Source organism: Brassica napus, chromosome A9 (genome assembly GCF_020379485.1).
Source record: "Brassica napus cultivar Da-Ae chromosome A9, Da-Ae, whole genome shotgun sequence".
NCBI classification, from domain to species: Eukaryota; Viridiplantae; Streptophyta; class Magnoliopsida; order Brassicales; family Brassicaceae; genus Brassica; species Brassica napus.
This window is the reverse complement of record NC_063442.1, coordinates 7640800-7662254: the sequence shown is the minus strand read 5'-3', so window position 1 is coordinate 7662254 and position 21455 is coordinate 7640800. Positions and strand designations below refer to the sequence as shown.

The following is a 21455-nucleotide window of genomic DNA, read 5'->3' as shown; positions in this document are numbered from 1 at the left end:
AGATTCATAACCAAGATAAAAATGAAAACCAAACAACTTTAATAAAACCAAACTGATTAAATAGAGAGAAGAAGACTGTTATTAGAGAACCATTATGACTGGGCAGTCTGAACCAGCCAGTGATGGAGTGACTATACTGCATGTGATCTAGCCACTAAGCTTGGCACGCTTTGCTTTCTTCTGCTCGTCACTGGCTGAAGAAACACCACCACTACTCTCAGGTAAATCTGGGATTTTCACTTCACTGTGTGGTGGCGTCTTGAGTGGAGGGAGGATTCTTTGGTGGCAAAACTGCTGATGAGACAATTTTGGTTGCTGTCAAGGAAAGGCGGGTAGATGTAAAGTTGTAGTGAGCCACCTTGATCCTGAATTTCTTTGTCTGTCCAATTGTGTCGATTAAACATTGTGGCAGTGGAATCTCAAGCTCAGCCCCATCTCCACCATTATCCTATTATAACAGGATCATTTATCAAATTGGTAGCTTTCAAAATTCAATAAAATACATGTCAAGTCTTATCATGATTATCATTTTGAACAGAATAACACTCACCTCAACATAAGCGTCGATCAACTCTGTTGCTTTTCTGCCGGTGAGCTCTTTACCAGCATCTCCGAGGATGATGAAAGTGCACTGCTCCTCATTATCATAGACATACATTTCAACGCGGTAACTGATTCAAAGGCAAGTAATTAGTATATATATTGAAAATATGTTTGAATGGAGAATCTTACTTGGCTACTGCAGTAGCATTTTCATTCCCGCATTTTGGACAAAGCATTGTTGTCGGCCCACGGTTTAGCTTTGTCTGGCAATCCTTGCAAGCAATGTAATACCACTCAGTGCCAAGCCGGAGCTCTTTTTCATATTGGGTGCGACGGTTCTGACCGATGAACCCCTGAGCCACAGTACCCTACAGAACATGGAGACAATATCGATTCAGTTGAATATCTAAAAGTAGAGTGTTTAAAATTATAACGTTCAAGGCAAACAAAACAATTTCGACCTCTGATAAAACTCTATCACAGCACTCTCAAGTAAACAATATAAAATCTATCAAAGCACTCTCAAGTGAAGAATACAAAAGCTTAACAGATATGCGGTGATTAGCAAAACACAACAAACCGGCAATGATATTAAAAAAATTTCAAACCAATCAATCAAGTTCTTTTTTTTCAAGATAGATAAGGTGATTAGCAAAACAACAAAACGGCAATGATATAACAGTTTAAATAGATACGCTAATATAATATCAAACGAATCAATTTAGTTTAATTTTTTTTTGTTTCAAGATAGATAACGTGATTAGCAAAACAACAAAACAACAATGATATAACAGTTTAAAACGGCAATTTCAAATGAATCAATCTAGTTTTTTTGAAGATACGCTAATCTAATCTGAACCCAACAAATCAAGTGTGTTTTTTTCCTGATACCATAATATAATTAACGGTTACTGTATTTCAAAAGTTAACAACACATGCACAATGAGACAGGAACACAAACCTCTGCATCGATCATAAGCATCTTGATCCCAAGAATGATGCCTGGTCCTCCTTTCACATTCTTCCGAGCTTCCCAGAAATGAATAAGCCTAAACTGCAAGGTGGAATCTCCTGGTCCTGGTGAAACATATCAGAAGAGGAGAGGAGAAGAAGCTTCGCCGGTAAGGATTGCAGTCTTCTTTGCCATGATAAAGGTTTGGATTTTCGATCTGGGGTAAGAGAGATAAGGGTAAGATACCATCATTGGGGACTTAATAACAGGATCATTATCATTGGGGACGTTATGCAGGATGAGTTGGGTGGGGGGGGGGGGGGGGGGGGAGAAAGAGAATCGACAAAGAGATCGAGACGGCGATTAGGGTTATTGATTTGGGGGGGGGGGGGAGAAAGAGAATCGACAAAGAGAGAGATGGCGATTAGGGTTAGAGATTTCACAGAAGGAGGATCAGAGAGAGAGAGATCGAGAGAGAGAGAGAGAGAGAGAGAGAGAGAGAGAGAGAGAGAGAGAGAGAGAGAGAGAGAGAGAGAGAGAGAGAGAGAGAGAGAGAGAGAGAGAGAGAGAGAGAGCTCTGGAATACGTAAAAATCAAGAGAGGTGCGAGAGTGGGCTACGAGTTGGGTATAATGGGCTGCAAATTGTTGAATTTTTTTTTAATTTCAAGCTCACTTTGTTATGACCTGACACTTTGATTGGTCCAGATTATTTTGCCTATGTGGATAGCTTTAGGAAGCTCAAATTTAGTTTCTTTTATATAGTGGGATTATTATTGTAGTATCTTTATGGAGTATTATTTTAAGTGGATTATAGTTTTTTATATATCAAATATTAACTTTATTTTTATTTTTGGTAAAATTAACTTTATTTTTTCTTACTGAACACAATACTGATCCTTTTTTTTTAACATATCAACAATACTCATCTTTGTTTTCCATTTTTGTTAATATATCTATATATTCTTTTGTCACAAATTTTAGATCTGGACTTTAATTTTCATGGATCTGGAGGCAAATCTTGTCTATATACCAGAATTATTTTTATATTTTTTTATATAACTAAATAATACTTTTTCATATATTCTTGAGGTTGAGTTATCTTTTTATTAAAATTTACTGGACTACATATATTTTTTACCATATAAGTATAACCAAAACTCAATACAATTGTCAATCACTATCATTTGGGGGTTTAGTCTGCTAAAAAATGATAATGCATTTAATCATTATCTTGAAAGATGTGGGATATAAGACCGAATTCAATCTTTTTCATCTTCAGTGCTTACATATGTGCTTATATACAAGATAGACTAAGTAGTCAAAAGCATAAGACTTTTTTATGTTTCTAAATCATGATAGTAAGAGAAATTAACATTTAATTGTTAAATGAAATCATAAAATTGGTATCATCATCTCAGCAAACAATAATTTTATGATAATTTACCTCAAAAAAGATAAAAATGCATGTATGATGAGATTCTAGATATCGCCTTTTGGCTTTGAGCTTCCAGCTTCTAGAGGCCATATACTCGTATTCTCTTACACAGGTCCACAACTGCACTTGCTTTTGTTATGGATATACAATGACTTCTAGATGAATTTTTGTTTTTCTTTAGCTTCTTTCTGCTCTTTATATATACTGAATTAAAAGTAGAGTTTGGTGTGAAAGACTATAGCGACACATGTCGTGAACCCATAATGTCATTAGACACTAGGTAAAAGGTTTTGTTCTCCTTTCTGCTGTCAGGGAACCTTAGCAAATCTAATGATAAGATTTAACTGCGAGGACCAACGAAAAACACACATAATGACTGACATTTGTAAATAATTGCTTCTCGAGTGCAAGTACTAATGTACTATATGCTTTTAAAAGAAAAAAGCACCTTCTTTTTTTTTCGAAAAAAATAGCACTTTCTTTATTTTACTTATATGTAGACCAGGAGAAAATCTTACACCATGGAAGTGTAAAGTGTCGTTAAAATTACTTTGGGTTGATCAAGCAAGTCACCATCTTGAAAATTGCTCTCGATATCGACCACAACTAATAATTTTGGATTTTTTATTGCTATCGATAAGGACCGTAATTAATAATTTTAATCTTTTTTTCCTGTGACTTACATGGTTTATCACAAAATATTTGCGTTCTAAAAATCAATACAGACAATGTCTATAAGTGTAATAAACAGAACAATTTTAAAACAAAAAAACGGTGCAAATAACATTTAGACGCCTGTTTATGCACTATTTTTTTTTCTACAAAAAATGTTGTTTTGCTTTTTTTTTGTCAGAAACCTAAATATTATAAATAGTCATTTTCATCGAGAATTGAATTTGGATGGTAAAATGCCTACTAGACCCTTCTCTGTCATTAGGCCAACCTTTCGTTGGTGTCTATGCACTAATTCTTTTTTTTTTTTCTGAATAAGAAGTTTTCAAATTAAAAATATAAACTATTACGAGATAAGACAATGAGTCTTATAGTTGGGTAGAGTTTACATAAAACAAGTTTCATGAATGATTAAATCCCGATCTATGAAACAACAAAGATAGAGACTAGAATAACCAACAATGCAATGAAAAGCAGTAAGTAGTGATCAGAACCACGACCGCGACAGCCACACTTTCCTCTCCCTCGAACCGTCTTCCATTACATGTCTTAGAATTTGGTAGGAGGTTTTGTTTCTCTCCCACCTCTTGTCAAGCCGAGCGAGCTAGCTGTCTCTAACAACTTCATCTACATCTCTTAACACTGTGAAACGAGAAGGATTCTCAAATGCACAAAGGTTAAGCGTTGTGGTTAAGGGACCAACAACTAAAGTTTCACAAACCTTAGAGTTGATAATGTTTGATGGAAAAGACTCCATAATAAATGTTGTAGTGGGAATAGACTGCGAGTCTACTAATGTGGATAAAGTGTTGAAAGAGTTAGGTGTAGCAGTGGGGTTCTCCTGATGCACAAGGGAAGAAAAGGATAAAGTCGCATACAGTGGGGTTTCAGTATCATCTCCCTCAACTGTACTATCTGAAGAAGCTGAAGGATGGTGAACATCAACTTCCAAAGTAGGTTGCAAAGCAGGAGAGATTTCAAACTCAGATAAGAGACTTTCTATCTCTTTAGCATGATTATTATCCTTTTTGCTGAGGGATAATATCTATATCCACTATAGGAATCTCAGAACGGGTGTATGTTGAAGGCGATGTGAAAGCAGTAACTTGAGCAGTCGTAGAAAGCATGAGACATCTCTTAGCTTTGTGTCCTAGGTTACCACACCTCTCACATATAGATGGAATCCATGTGCAATCAACATTAACAAAGAAAATATTACCTTGTTTATCATCTAAAGCAATAAGTTTTCGGAAGTCTCTATCTAGCTCCATCTCAACTAAAACCTTTGCTTCACCCATACTTGTAGGATCAAATCGGGGTTTATGAGTAATAATGTGCTCTTCAAATCCTGAAGCAACATGACTTATTTCTAATTTCAAGTAGCAATAATTATGAATGTTTTTCAAAGTGGTTCATACCGGCAATGTAAAAATTTCAGGAATTTTAAAAGAACCTTCTGGAGTCCACTTAATTTACACCTTACAGTTTAACATTAGAAAATGTTTTTTTTTTACATAAGAAAATGTTGCAGTATGCTAAATTCTTCAACTACAGTTGTGTTGCTTTCTTTAACTTCCCTCAGTTTATAAAAACAGTTAACGAATACAAATTGAATACGGACACACATGATTCCTCCATGGATTGGTCATTACAATATATACTACATAAAATGAAAAGACAAATTGTTAACGGACGCATCGACACGTACGAGTGGTTGGCTTTTCATTTATTATTGAAAAATAACGAAGGAAGTTGTGAATATTTGTAACGAGTAACGACACAGAGAAAATCAAAACAACAATACATTAATAATTATTTCATTAGATATATCTCTTATATACTAAAGCACAAGTCACCTTGCCAATTAAATTTTGACACATTGAAAAACATTTCAATTTTTTTTAAAAAAAATCAGTTAAGCAAGATACTGATCTAAAAAATGATAGCGTATAACAATTTTTCAAACACAATCTACAACCCACGATCTTTATCATTTCCCACTATCTTTTGCTTTTCTATATTTTTCTATATTTTTAGATTGGATAAACAAATATCAGAGGAACTTCTCATCTATCTAAAATAGAGTGAAAGATCTATGATCTTAATGCAAATTTGGGGTCGTATGGAATGTCCCGAGCCCGTGCTGAAATTGATCTGTAAGAAACAAATATCAATAAAGCATATTTGATATTTCTCAGTGGAGCTATCTTGTTTGGCAAAACATCCTTCAACGAACCGGTTTACAGTTAGAAAGGTTCAAGAAAGAGTGGATATGGTGAATCTGAATTGGAGGAGACTTGACTCCAACAAAGAGTTTAGGAAAAAAAAGAAGAAAGAGGACGAAAATAGAAAGCATACACAAATGCAGATGAAGACGTGGAACATCTTTGATAAAAGGTAAATGTGCATCTATTAATTCACCAAGAAAGGATCATATTGTTGAATTGTTTTCCTACTGTACAATAGGTTTACAATTGTTTTCCTACTGTACATAAAAAAAAGGTTTACATCAAAATGTAAACTAAAACATCCTTTAATATGATATGCTGAGCACTTTGACACTCTTTTCTTTATAGGTTTAATGTTTCACTCAGATATTAAGTAATCAATAGCGAGAGGGACACAAAGAGTTGAAGATGACAATGCCATATAAAAGCTGATTAAATTTTAGGATACACACAAATAAATATTAGCAGGTAGACGTTTATATTACTGCAATCTTTCCAATACACAATGTTTTCTTTTAGATGTTTGAAATATTAATACACAACACAATGATCAGAATTTATTTTTCAACTCTATTGTATTCTCTTAACTACCATGAATAATAGGAAGATCAATGATTTTATATATTCTGTAAGGCAATGTTTTGAAGCTTTTGTTCTTGATGTACACATCTCTTTCTTATAAATCGAAGTTATTTTATACATGCGTTTTAGTCATATGAAACAAAATATTTTATATGGAAAAATATTCCCATGCGAAGCATGGGGTTAATACTAGTACTACATAAAATAAAAAGACAAATTGTTAACGGACGCATCGACACGTACGAGTGGTTGGCTTTTCATTTATTATTGAAAAATAACGAAGGAAGTTGTGAATATTTGTAACGAGTAACGACACAGAGAAAATCAAAACAACAATACATTAATAGTTATTTCATTAGATAGCCGCCTTAATTAAATTCATTATTTCAATTTGACCCCAAACATCTGCCAGTTAACAAAACCGACCCTGGAAGTTGAACATAATAACGAAAAAGCCCACTTTCACAGAAACGTGTTCTCTTCAGCACTTTCGGCACACATGATTTGATTTCTCCCTTTTGTCTTCAATGATTGGGTCTCTCACTTAAATGCAAATTAATCATCACTTTGTTTACTCCGAAACTCTCTCTCCCTCGATTTGATTTCTCAATCGTCACCGATCCCTCCGCCTTTCTGGGTCTCTTCACAAGAATCGAAAGCTTTCAAGAAAAACCCATCCTTTGGTAAGATCTTCTCCGTCGATTCAACGCGTAAAGGAACGAGCTTTTTGATCCAGATTCGTTGTTTTCTTTCAGGCTTATTCCTCCGTTGATGGTCATCTATATCTCCTAAAGGTATGTTGGTTCCTTCTTGTCGTTTAATTGCTTTAGATAACAAAAAGAGAGAGAATCTAAGGTTCGATGTGACTCCTCTCCGTCTTTGAAAAAAAGTTTATAGAACCTTTTGGCGTTTATCATATTGGCTGCAATGTGGAATTTTGTGGAACAGGAAAGAAAAAAACAATTGGTAGTGCCTACTTAAAGCAAATTTGGCTGCTTTATATATTTTATCATTGACTCACTCCACTAGCATCTATTTATATATTGTTATGTGTAGTAGGCCTTCCTTCCTTCATGCTAAGCTCGTGTGTTCTGATCCCCTTTTGCCCACTATTTTTAATCTTTTTTCCAGAGATTTGATCTGTTATAAGAAGATCCCAAGGAAGACATCAGCTTTTTGTATTGAAGGAAGAGAAGAGAGAAGGAAGATAGATACAGGTAAGAAAAAAACATTGTGAGCTTATTGATATATAAATCAAGATCTCTGCTTTGGCTTGTTTGTTAGAGAGCAAAAACATCTTTCTGAATTGAAATGCTAGAGTCTTTAAGCATATTTATAAGCTGTGAAAAAAGTATGAATAAAGCTGAGTTTTGATTGTTTCTTCAGATTTTTCTGATTTGATTATTGTCTTCAGTGGTTTCTACCTGATCGTATCATCTGAGCCAGCCATTCACTAGCTGACTTTCTTATATGTTTATTTGAAATATTGTTATTTAGAAAACTTCTTGTAGTGTGCTTGAGCACTAAATAATGGGCAGCAATCCACAACCCATTTGAGGTTTTACTCCCCTTTTAGATGCTACCTTTCTTGACTCTTTCTTTCATTTCCTTAAACCTGTTTTGCGTCAAAACCTTACATCTGCTCTGTATCTATCTCTCTGTTAGCTCCAGTGAGTAGGGCTGCTTGTGGCTTGGTTGATTGAAATCTCAGTGTATATTTAGGCTTTGGAGAGCTTTGAATGTGTCAAAAATTTCTTAGATCTCTTCTTCTCTCTCCTCTCTACTTTAGGATTATTTTAAAAAAACTGTTCTGGAATGCTATTGACTTGGATAACATGTATCTGTATAAAATTCATTTTCGGTATGCCACACACCAATTCTTTGTTTGCTTCCTCAAGTTGACAAAAAATGCAAAAGCTTTATATAAGTGGTATCAGGGTGTGTTCTAATCTCCACATTCTTCTCAGGCTCTTATCAAAAGTTGGTTCTCTGCTTTCTGAGATAAGAAGATGGTGGCTTTTGGGAAGTATCTGCAGCGGAAACAGATCGAAGAATGGAGAGGGTATGCATCTGCTAATGGCATCTATAACCATATATTAAACCTTTAGTGTATGATCTGATCGTCTGATTATGGTTGCTAATGACGTTTTGATGATTCCTGTGTAGTTATTACATCAATTACAAAATGATGAAGAAGAAAGTGAAGCAATATGCTGAACAGATACGAGGCGGATCTCAACATCCTCGCCATGTTCTGAAAGATTTCTCGAGGATGCTCGATACTCAAGTATGTTATTGTTAATACATAGACTGTCAATAAGATTTTGTTTCAATAGTTACCTTGCTTGCATCCCTATAAGTTAAATGTGGCTTCATACAAGTAACCACAGTCCTGTGTTTATCATTGTTTCTGACTTTCTGTTTATTAGATGAAACTTTTACCATCTTGACGATTAGATGGAACTCCTTTAGATACTGAAACCGATTCCTCATCTTGCAGATTGAGAAAACAGTCCTGTTCATGTTGGAACAACAAGGGTTGCTTGCAGGGCGACTAGCCACATTGAGGGAAACGCATGATGCTGTTCTCGAGCAGCCTGACATATCAAAAATTGTTGAGCTACGAGAATCATACAGAGATGTTGGAAGAGATCTTCTACAGCTTCTGGTGTTCGTTGAGCTGAACGCCATTGGCCTGCGCAAGATACTCAAGAAATTTGACAAACGGTTTGGCTATAGATTCGCCGACTACTACGTTAAAACCCGAGCTGACCATCCTTACTCACAGCTTCAGCAAGTGTTTAAGCATGTGGTAAATACAAAGTTTCTTACCGTTCTTTCAGTGGTTTCATCTACAGGCTCTTAAATGTTGGGTGTATGGTATTTATAGGGTGTAGGAGCTGTTGTTGGGGCAATATCTCGCAATCTTCATGAGCTTCAAGAACACGAAGGAAGTTTTTATTCAATTTACGACCAACCTGTTCTTCCTCTTCAGGTAAATACATTTTAGCAATATCACAACAACATCCTCTGCTCTTGGTCAATTCTTCTTAAGTCCTTAATCTCCGCAGGATCCAGTGGTTGAGGCAATTAAGACTGCAGTGGACAAGCTAACGAACTCAACGAGTTTCCTCAACTTCTTGGCCCAGCATGCTCTTATCATGCAAGATGATTTGCAGACTCCTTCAGAGGACACCATCGATGAACGGACTTACCATTTTAACTCGTTACTCCTGAACTTAGGAAACACATTCTTGTACATGGTGAACACATACATCATTGTTCCTACAGCAGATGACTATTCCATGAGCCTTGGAGCTGCAGCGACCGTTTGCGGTGTTGTCATTGGATCTATGGCCGTGGCTCAAGTCTTCTCATCGGTTTATTTCAGCGCTTGGTCCAACAAATCTTACTTCAAGCCTCTGGTGTTTAGTAGCATTGCTCTCTTTATAGGGAACTTAATGTATGCGTTGGCTTATGATGCTAACTCCATTACTCTTCTCTTACTTGGCCGTCTCTGTTGTGGGTAAGTCCAAAAAACTTATGAAAATGTTTTAAAAGAGGAAACCTTTGTTGCTAACCATTTTAAATGTTGCAGGCTGGGGTCAGCAAGAGCTGTGAACCGGAGATACATCAGTGATTGTGTGCCTTTAAGAATCCGAATGCAGGCATCAGCAGGTTTTGTGAGTGCTAGTGCTCTTGGAATGGCTTGTGGTCCTGCTCTCGCCGGTTTACTCCAAATCAAATTCAAGATCTATAAGCTGACATTTAACCAGTCTACTTTGCCTGGGTGGGTTATGGCTGTGGCTTGGCTGTTCTATTTGGTATGGCTATGCATTTCATTCAAAGAGCCACTGCGTGATACAGAGGAACAAGAAGGAAGCAACCCGAATGAAACAACTTCAAGTAATCTACTTTTGTAGATTTTATATAGTAGAACTGTTGCATTACTGATTGAAACGAGTTTTGATTAGACTCTCTTGGATGATGCAGTGACAGACAGAGAAGAAAATAGTAGAGCCGTGGAGGAAGGTCTTCGAAAGCCGTTGCTGATAACTTCAGGACTCAAGCTGGAAGACGAAGATGAAGAGGATTGCGATGAAAGTGAAGAATCGGCAGAAGATTCTCGTAGACCTGCAAATTCTTTTGGTGATGCATACCGACTTCTTACTCCATCTGTTAAGGTAATCATCATCAGCTTCCTGTAACATGATTTTTATGGACTTGATCCTATTGATAGAAGTTTATCTGACTGGAAGCTCTGCTGTGTGGTTTTTGGTGGTGTCAGGTTCAACTGTTGATCTACTTCATGCTCAAATACGCCATGGAGATATTACTGTCCGAGTCTAGTGTGGTTACTTCATACTATTTTGGTTGGACAACAAGCTCCGTTGCCATCTTTCTGGCGTGCCTTGGCCTCACGGTGCTACCAATCAACATTCTTGTCGGAAGTTACATCAGTAACATGTTTGAAGACAGGTACTTCTTCGAACCCTTAGCTCAAACTGAAACTATAGATGCTTTTTCATGCTTCTTGGTCACTGAATCCATATGGAGCTTGATGGTGTTTTTGTGCGATCTCTGTCTCTATTTGCAGGCAAATCCTTTTGACATCTGAGATCATTGTCTTTATCGGGATTCTCTTCAGTTTTAACTTGTTTGTTCCTTACACCGTACCGCAATACGTAATCTCTGGTCTAGTAATGTTCGTTGCTGCTGAAGTACTCGAAGGTATGTATAAGCAAAACTGTCTTTTTAAGAAGCAACTGTTTTCAACTGCTTTTGTTTTCTCAATAGGTGTGAATCTGTCGTTGTTATCGCGGGTAATGTCTTCGAGGCTATCAAAAGGAACATACAACGGAGGGTTGCTGTCGACGGAAGCTGGAACCTTGGCTAGGGTTGTGGCGGATGCAACCATAACCTTGGGAGGATTCTTGGGAAGAAACCATCTCTTGAATGCAACTCTTCTACCATCACTTGTCATCTGCATTGGCTCCATTGTTGCTACTTGTTGTACTTATAACTCTCTCTATTGATATGTTTTTAAGAGATTTTGCTACCAAATTTTACAAAATAGAATAAAAAGGAACAGTGTGTGTATGATCCTCTCTTTGTTTGATTTTATTTGTGATCATCTTACCATGTGATGGTTGAGAGTCTCTACTAGAGACTAAACAGAGTTGATATTTTTGTAGTGTTTATGTTTGTGACTAAATAATTGAGCAATGATCAATGATCAAGACTCTCAAATTGTGTCCTAAAGACATAACCTTTGCTTCATACTTTTATAATATCTCATCACTCCTTGATCCATTCCAAAGTCATTCGAAGTTTGTATTTCAGTTCTTCGAACTGTACTGTCTACAATGGCTTAGTTGCAAATTTGTTCATTAACCCATTAAGAACCATGCAGTGTGAGGAACTAGAAGATAAACTTGTACTGACTTTGAAACCAAGCAAGGAGGAGTGGTGAGACATGATATGATCCATTGACAAAGTGAAACGAAGAATCATTGAATCCACTTGAAAAAAGAGGCAATGAAGAAAAAAATATAAGACAACATATGGAGCTAATGTTGTGGTGGACCCTTGTGGTGGTGACTTTTAATTATGTTTGTGTGGTTTATAAGTTGTGTGTTTATGTATAAATAAGGAAGTCTTGATCATTTCAAGATATTTCAAAATCAATTCAATAATTAGGGTTTGCATTTCTTATTTGACTCAATAGTTATGTTACAACTTCTCAGTTTCATAGATGAGGCAACAACTTCTCTATGCTGCTTTAGCGCCTCTGAACCACAATAAACATCTGGAACTAGTAAAGATCACTCTATTCGTCCATCCAGTCTCTTAATATTTCTTTATTCATAATTTCAAGAATCCTATGACAATCTCTGGTAGAGCCGTGCCTACTTGTAAGAATTTCAAACATTACATTCTCTCTGTTTCATTTGAAATGTTGTTTTAAATTTTGCACACATATTAAGAAATGATTTATTTTTTATTTTTTTTCTAAATAAAAATATCATTATCTATACATTTAATCATATTTCAACCGATATAAAAATAAACTAAAAATAAAGGTAATAAATTTTGCATTGAAATTTTTAGGAAACAATTATGTCAAATCGTATTCTGTTTTTAATTTTCAAAAAAGTGTTCTTATATTATTTATAACAGTGTATATTTTATAAAATATTTTCAATTACTGAATTGTGTTATATAATGGTTAGTATAAATATAAAAATGAAAATTGCAAACAAATTATCTAGGTTTCTGGTTTTTATTTAATTGACTTGATATGCTATTTGATTACTTTAAAATATAAACATTTTAAAGCAATAATTAAGAATTGATTAACTAACATTTGGTAATGATCCTAATTTAAAATAATTCTCATAAATATATCATTTTATGAATTAATAAATTCTTAATGTTTTAACATTATTAATTTATCGTGTTTTTAATTTAGTAACAACCTGAAGTACATTACTAAAAAGTAAAAAAACAAACGATTTAGTGGTTCAAATGTAAAATAAGCTAAGCAAGAACATGATACAATATTTTTTTTTTTGTTATAACAAAGAAAGAGAGAACAAGATATTAATGATCAGATCCCGTTATTACCAAATAACATAAACTGCATATATCATATATGATAAAGCAATGTAATTAGTTTGAAGATGTGTACTAATTAGTGAGGACTAAAGAGAGGATTGAGTTTGCGCTTTGATTAAGCGACAGAAAGTGAAAGTTGTTGTGGTGAATCGCAGTAAAAAGTAAAACATATTGAATCACAATCCAATAACAACAAGTAAGTCACTCAAAGCACAAACCATTTAGTGGTTGGGATGTAAAATAAGCTAAGTACATGATATTCATAATCACACCTCGTTATTACTAAATACAAGAAATTCATATATCGCGCAATGTAAGTAGCATATGTAAATGTAGTGGCAATTGTATACTAGTAATTAGTAAGAAGAGATTAGTGTTTGCGCTTGGACTTCAAGGAAGTGAGGGAATGAGAGTTATTGTGCCAGTTCCTCTTGCGTTGATTAATGAACCAATTGTTGATTTGCTTCAACTGTAATCCTGTCTCCTCCACCAATTTTGCCTTGTCGTCTTCCTGTTCAAATCACATCGATCTTTTACATTATATAATGTGTTGTTGTCAATTACATTATAGTTCTCAATCTGAATAGTTCCCAAAATGTTATGACCGACCCTAACGGTCACTATGGTTGATCCAATTATATACTATTAGTAAATTTCAATTCGTATATGTAAAAGAGTACGTATTGTGTGTTGGCTATAAAAAGCATGCATTGACTATTGAGTGTCCAAACTGAGCCAGATTGCTTCGTTGCGTTTACATTTGCATTTGTTGTGTCATGTTATAATAATTAGAATATTATTAACGTAAATTCAAACGCAAACGAATAATTGTACCGAAATATGGGTGTTGGTTCGTACAAATATAAAAAGATGTATAGTACTCACAGTAGGGTAAGGCCACTTGCAATGTTGTTGCCACCAATTTTTCAAGACAGTTGTTGTGTCTCCAGGCAATTTCCCAGCCCTTCTTTTCCTCATTATCTCTTCTCTTACATCTTCAATTCTCGATTTAAAACCCTTATTGAAGAAAAGACAAATTTAATTAAAAGAAAATAGTAAATAAAATCAATAAAACATAACATTTTACTCCAAAAAATCCAATAAAGTAGATATTTAAACATACTATTGTGGTGACTCATTAACATATCAATATTTTACCTGTTTGAGTTCGAGTTTCAGTTCTTGTCTGACTCTTTCCATAAGAGATCTTTCAGATTCAGTCGGAAGCAATGGACCAAATCCCGTCATATCGTGTCCGCCGCTAAAATCAACGCCGGAATTATCAGATGAGAAATCCATATGAAGATCGTCCTCATCCTCGGACATCGTCGCACCGGACCCTTCTCCTAATGTCGCTCCTACGGGAATAGAAAAAGTTTACACGATATGTTTACTCCAACAGAATTAAAAAAAAATGTTTACCCAACAGTGCAACTACTAGAGGGATTACGCCCAAAAGCCCTTTTGCTTAAAACATGCCACATCAAATCATCAATGTGTGTTACATTTAAATTTTTATTATTTTCATCGTTGCAATTGTTGAAATATTTAATTGTCATGATAAAAAGTTTTTATAAAACACACACTATTTACGATGTGGAAATGTGACAAAGTACTGTTCCAAAAACTGCGTTTCAAGACAAGTACTCTTTATTTTTATCCTCTAAAGAAAAGGTTGAATGATTCTAACGCCTTTGATATTATCTCCAAGGCTTTGGAGGCATTGTCTCTTGAACAAATTACTTATAACCGTATCTTATATTTAGTTGTGAAAGCTATATATATTCTTCATGATCATCTCCCACTACATACATTTAATTATATATATTTTCTCCAAAAAAAAAAATTATATATAAGGTTTATGTTTACCGACTGTTCATATCTGGTATAATCAGCAAGAACCTTTTAGATACTACCTAACTCAATGGTTTGTACTAAACTGAATAACCTAGTGTCCAACAGAAAATTAATTTTAGTTATTATATTGTATTTGGAACACTCTGCGTGGTTTATATAACTTTATATAATATAGTATTAATTATTTTATATGGATATATATGGTTTTTATAAAGTCATATATCTAAGAGATTTAAAATATACATATATTATTTAAAACTATTATTCTTTATATTCAGATACCATTATAAATAAATTCCAAAAAGATTAAATTTATTTATCTTGATATTTTACATAACGAAATAGCAAATGTAGGAGAAAAAAACCTGTGAGAGAGTGGAGGTTGTTCTCAATTTCACGGCAAGCCATCACTGCTTCGACGGCATGAACCCTCACGTGTTGTTGAAGCTGTTCTTTGAAGCTACACAACACCATTACATATTGTGCCTGTATCCAATTTTTGTTATTATATATACATTAATTAATATGAACATTCAATTCATTTACGTTCAACAAACATTTCCATATATACGCATACATGCATATAAGTACGTTCATCTGGTGTGATGTGTTTTGAGCGCTTAAATCATTATACAGCCTATTTCTACCCAATTTCAATAAATATAAATTCAGATTTTTAATATCGCAAATTACTTCCAAAGCTGTAGTTGAGATATCAATTCAACTTTAATGCAGTTGCAAATTTTAGTATGGAGTCGAATAACCGGCTTCAACCAACATGAATAATCAAATTTAAATAGATGATTTAAATGTAATTACAAAGATGACATTTTACATTGACCAACTCTGATTAATTTAGCACATAATCATGAGACCACCTAAAGATAAATCAGTATATTTACACGTTATGCCTATGTATGTGTATATAATACGGAGTCTATGTTAATTTCCAAGAAATTACAAGAGGCCTATAAGGATGAGGAGGAATACTGGCATCAGAAGAGTAGGAATATGTGGCATTCATCTGGGGATCTTAATACTAAGTTTTATCATGCTTTGACAAAGCAACGTCGGATCCGAAATAAAATAGTGGGTCTCTATGATGAGGCGGGTAATTGGGTTACAGAAGAAAATGGTGTGGAAAAGGTGGTGGTAGATTATTTTGATGGTTTGTTTAGTTCAACTAACCCGGGGGAGTTTGATAGTTTTTTGGAGGAGATAGGACCATCAATTTCCCCACAGATGAATCTTATGCTACTGCGAGTAGCAACGGAGGAAGAAGTCCGTCAAGCTTTATTCATGATGCATCCAGAGAAGGCGCCAGGCCCAGATGGAATGACGGCTCTCTTCTTTCAGCACTCCTGGAATGTCATTAAAAAGGATGTGGTTGAGTTGGTAAATAATTTCTTGGTTACAGGAAATATGGATTCACGGTTGAACATAACTAATATCTGCATGATACCAAAAATAGAAAGACCTACAAGGATGACGGAATTGAGACCGATAAGTCTATGTAACGTTGGTTATAAGATTATCTCGAAAGTGTTGTGCCAAAGGTTGAAGAATTGTCTTCCCCATCTAATTTCAGAAACACAATCGGCTTTTGTGGCAGGAAGGTTAATATCGGATAATATTCTTATTGCACAGGAAATGTTCCATGGTTTACGAACCAACAAATCCTGTCAAAATAAGTTTATGGCAATTAAAACGGATATGAGTAAGGCATATGATCGGGTAGAGTGGGATTTTATCGAGGCTCTTCTTCAAAAAATGGGATTTGATTCTCATTGGGTTAAATTAATGCGAGGGTGTATATCTTCAGTTCAATATAGAGTTCTTCTTAATGGGCAACCGAGAGGCCTTATAATACCTCAGCGGGGATTACGTCAAGGAGATCCATTATCTCCTTATTTATTTATTATGTGTACTGAGGCTTTAATCACGAATATAAAAAAAGCGGAGCGGGAGAAACATTTAACTGGTATGAAGGTAGCAAGAGCGTGTCCACCAGTTTCTCATTTGCTATTTGCAGATGATAGTTTGTTCTTCTGTAAGGCAAACAAAGAAGAGTGTCAGACTATTCTTAGGATACTAAAGGAGTATGAGACTGTATCAGGACAACAAATCAACTTTCAGAAATCCTCAATTCAATTTGGACATAAAATTGAGGAATCCAATAGGCAAGAGTTGAGAGATATTTTGGGGATTCAGAACCTAGGAGGTATGGGTTCTTATTTAGGTTTGCCAGAAAGTTTAGGGGGATCTAAGGTTCAAGTGTTTGGTTTTGTACAAGATCGTCTGAATAATAGGGTGAATGGCTGGACTCTTCGATTTTTTACAAAAGGGGGAAAAGAGGTGATTATTAAGTCGGTTATCACGGCTCTGCCAAATCATGTGATGTCGGTGTATCGACTACCGAAAGCTATAGTGAAGAAGTTAACGAGTGCAGTAGCTCAGTTTTGGTGGAGCCCAGGAGGAAGTACAAGGGGTATGCATTGGAAATCATGGGATAAATTATGTGCCCATAAGGATCATGGTGGGCTAGGTTTCAAGGATTTGACGGATTTTAATACAGCAATGTTGGGAAAGCAGCTGTGGAGGCTGATTGAGAAGCCAAATTCTCTTTTCTCGCGAATCTTCAAAGGACGGTACTACAGGAATGCTTCACCCCTGGAACCGATTCGCTCATATTCCCCGTCGTATGGCTGGAGGAGTATTATCTCTGCTAGATCTCTGGTTTGTAAAGGACTAATTAAAAGGGTTGGAACAGGGTCATCTATCTCAGTATGGAATGATCCCTGGCTCCCATCCACTCGCCCGAGACCAGCAAACAAAAATTTTCACGATAGCTACCCGGACCTCACAGTGGATTCCCTCATTCATCAGGAATCCCGAACATGGAATTTACAGGCAATTAGGACTTTGGTGGAACCCAATGATGCAAAAATGATTGAAAGTCTTCCTCTGAGTAGAAATCTGTTGGATGATAGAAATGGATGGCATTTCACTGAAAATGGAAGATACACGGTACAATCAGGGTATCAAATTGAAAGGATATATCCTGATAAGGAGAAACAACCAGAATTTTATGGACCCAACGTGGATATTCTTAAGGCATTCTGCTGGAAAGTGAAGTGTCCTCCAAAGTTAAGGCATTTTCTATGGCAGTTGTTGACAGGTTGTATAGCAGTGACCAAAAATTTAAAATCACGTGGAATACAAGGAGATACAAGATGTGCAAGGTGTGGTGATCCGGAAGAATCAATAAATCATGTGTTTTTTGAATGTCCTCCGGCACGACAAGTGTGGGCACTATCTAAGATTCCATCGAACCCAAATATTTTCCCTTTGAGCTCGATATTTGCTAATATGGATCATCTGTTTTGGAGAGTTAATCCAAAAATGGAGGATCATCAGTTTGCATGGATTCTATGGTACATTTGGAAGGGTCGGAATAATAAAGTTTTTAGTAATATTGATGTTGACCCGAGAGAAACGCTAAACTTAGCTGAATTGGAATCAACACTTTGGGCGGAGGCACAAATTGTTAATGATTCCAGGATGGCCCCTGAAGCGCAGTTCAGAGTTAACTCACAGACTACAGGAAGATGGTGTTTCATTGACGGTTCTTGGAAAGACAAGGATTATTTCTCAGGACAAGGCTGGTTCAGCACGCTTCCGGAGTTTGAGGGTTTGTTAGGGGCAAGAAATGTAAGGGCAAGTCTTTCACCTCTTCATGCGGAGTTGGAGGCTCTAATTTGGGCAATGGAGTGTATGAAGAACTTACGACAGTACCGGGTCACGTTTGCAACGGATTGTTCTCAATTGGTGAAGATGGTTTCTGAACCAGAAGAATGGCCGGCATTTGAAAGCTACCTGGATGACATTAAGTTTTTGAGAAGAAGCTTTACCAACTCAGAGATTGTTCATGTTCCAAGGACGGAAAACATAAAGGCGGATCGCTTGGCACGTAGTGCTCGGACACAACCGTCTTTCGTCGTACACATGGATGCGGAGTTACCACATTGGTTTACAGAGTCTATATGAGTCTGTAAATTTTCTTGCTGTCAAAAAAAAAAAAAAATACGGAGTCTATGTTAAGGTTTTGTGAAGATACACAAAATTGCATGGAAATGACAAAGTTTAATTACATCTTTCATAACATCATTCACACAATTCACCTTAAATTCACAAGGATCTTATAAACATGAATTCCTTAAAAACATAATGCACACAAGATTGATATAGGTTTATAATCTCACTCATAGTTAGTCCACTAGCAATCATTAACAATTATATCTTGGAATTTCACAAAAAATCTATAAAAGTAACCACTAAATCATTGAAAAAAAGCAATTTATTAAACATATTTTCCAAACAAGGATAAACAATTTAACTTTTCATTCTTGCTCCATTATTAATCAATCTTATAAACAAAAACAAAGAACAAAACAAGTAATCAAACTAAGGACTAATTTGTACAACAATTAGTCTAATTAACGTACCAAGAAATTGTCGAGCTCTTGACGATCATGATGCGAGAATCCAACGGCTGTCGAAGCATAAGATCGGAGAAGATGATGAGATTGAGAAAGCTGAGCTTCAATGATCGGAAGCTGATCGATGGGAGTCGCCACTCTCAGACATGCCACGTGTGCGGCCAATAGCTGCTCGTACATGGGATGTGTCGCTATCTCACCTTTCATCTGTCTATTCTGCTCCGCCACCACGGCTGCGTCTCCGTCTCCTCCTCCGCCTACTGTGGCTCCGATCATACCTAACGCTGCTTCTTGCATATTCTCGGGTTTGTCCTGAAAGCCCTAATTCTTGGACCTGATTTTGTTTGTACGATTAGCTCATGAAATAGAGAAAGAGAGAGAGAACGGAAGAAATCAACGTACGTATATAAAGCTGTCCTGGTTTCTTTCCCCTTTATTTGTTTCCTTTTCACCTTTGTTATAAATATGTATTATTTATTTATTTATAATTATTTTTATTTTATAGATTAAAACTTTTTTTGACAAAGAAATTAAACCTAGGGTTATTTTGTTGAATGACTATATTGGAGGAATTATTAGTTTTGTAGTTAAAGTGTAAAAGGGTAGAGAGAGAGAGAGAAAAAAAAGGAGGAGATATGAAGGAAAATGGTTAATTAGTGAAATATGTATATATATATATATATATTATTTTTTTGGCTACTGGTTCAAATTTTCCTTAAAACTATGTTTCTGGTAGCGAAAAAAACAATGTTTTTAGTTTTGATCCAATTGAAGGACTGGTCCGACCACCCCCCATATTAATGATCTTAATTCTGATAAGTCTACATCAGGTTTTATCTTATTTTTTCATCAACAGCTTTACATTACTTTAACCGGTTTAGAAATACAAATATAAAGTTTACATAGATGATATCATATAAATGTAGTTGAGCATTTTGTACTAATATCTGAGTTATTCAGTTCATTTGTTGTAAAAGAAAATTAGACTATCTGAGCTTTATTGCTTTAGAGGTTACATGACTAACAAATGGTGCAATAAAGCTGTATCACATAAGTTATAAGTGACCGTATAAGTTTTGGATGAGTAAATAATTGTATTTGTTCCATTGAATAGTACTATTAATTTGGTGTTGTTAGTTCAGTGGGTGTAAGAAGATTAGGTGTGTCTACCGGTCCCGTCGTTAAAGGTCGGAAGATATTTTCTTTATCTCATCATTCTCATAATTTTTAAATAATTTTATGTTCAAGTTGTCAAATCACTGTTAGTTCTCATATTATAGTCAAGAGAAGAAAAAATGGTGTTTTTTTCTGGTTAGAGAAGAGATGTACTTTCATTTTATACATACAAATTTAGGTTCATCGGTATGTCTAGTTGTATAAAGCACGTTACCAACGTGTACTTTTTCATAACTTTACGCCAAGGAGAATATCGTGGAACCAAGCGTAATAGCAGTTTTTAAATTTCTTTTTACCGAGTCTAGTTTGAAATTAAGAAACTAATGGAAATTTTGACCCAAAAAAAAAGAAACTAATGGAAATTATAGAATGATCAAATGAAAACTCTGTTTTTTCTGGACGGCAAACGAAAAGTCAATATGTTATTCTCCAAAAATGAGAAATTGCTTAATTACATAAGAGCTTTATTTTAGTTTGCTTAAACGGTGAAACATTGGCCTATTAAAATGAGTATTATATCCTCTTTTCATAATGAAATTTCAGAAACTTATGTCCATAATATTGTTAATTATCTATTATGTTAAAATAGAAGTTGTGACTTCTATTCTATTTTTAACTAACATTATGACATCATTAAGATATCACATTTTATATAATCAACACGTATAACAACTTCAACTATTCAACTGTTTTAATTTTATTTTTAATTATAAGAAATCTGTTGACAAAACTTCTAACAAAATCTAAATAAAAAATTAAAGATTTTCATATAGTAATACATTAATTAATTTCAAAATTAGTAGTATAATAATATACAAATCAATGTTAACTAAAATTTTATTATAAAATAAAATTTGTATTATTTTCAAAATCTTTCTAATTATAGTCTATA

General features: G+C 35.0%; 3 protein-coding genes across 4 annotated transcripts; 1 reads left to right on the top strand and 2 right to left on the bottom strand.

Moving 5' to 3' along the window:
• On the bottom strand, positions 1–1990 carry LOC125577807. Its single transcript, XM_048739696.1, has 4 exons — positions 1505–1990; positions 733–911; positions 551–671; positions 1–448 (listed from the first exon to the last, which is right to left on the bottom strand). Exons 1-4 carry the CDS (start codon positions 1523–1525, stop codon positions 242–244), a joined length of 528 nt encoding a protein of 175 aa, XP_048595653.1. The 5' UTR covers positions 1526–1990; the 3' UTR covers positions 1–241.
• A 4874-nt stretch (positions 1991–6864) lies between these two features.
• LOC106396361 (SPX domain-containing membrane protein At1g63010) lies at positions 6865–11513 on the top strand. Its single transcript, XM_013836730.3, has 13 exons — positions 6865–7096; positions 7169–7207; positions 7545–7630; positions 8381–8475; positions 8580–8700; positions 8914–9225; positions 9304–9408; positions 9485–9939; positions 10012–10319; positions 10407–10597; positions 10702–10892; positions 11011–11144; positions 11211–11513. Exons 4-13 carry the CDS (start codon positions 8423–8425, stop codon positions 11447–11449), a joined length of 2109 nt encoding a protein of 702 aa, XP_013692184.1. The 5' UTR covers positions 6865–7096; positions 7169–7207; positions 7545–7630; positions 8381–8422; the 3' UTR covers positions 11450–11513.
• A 1673-nt stretch (positions 11514–13186) lies between these two features.
• LOC106394496 (homeobox protein HD1) lies at positions 13187–20012 on the bottom strand. 2 transcript variants are annotated; one of them, XM_048738976.1, is made up of 6 exons: positions 19790–20012; positions 19394–19721; positions 15254–15374; positions 14190–14389; positions 13917–14048; positions 13187–13542 (listed from the first exon to the last, which is right to left on the bottom strand). In XM_048738976.1, exons 2-6 carry the CDS (start codon positions 19682–19684, stop codon positions 13402–13404), a joined length of 885 nt encoding a protein of 294 aa, XP_048594933.1. In that variant the 5' UTR covers positions 19685–19721; positions 19790–20012; the 3' UTR covers positions 13187–13401.
• Positions 20013–21455: the final 1443 nt, after the last annotated feature.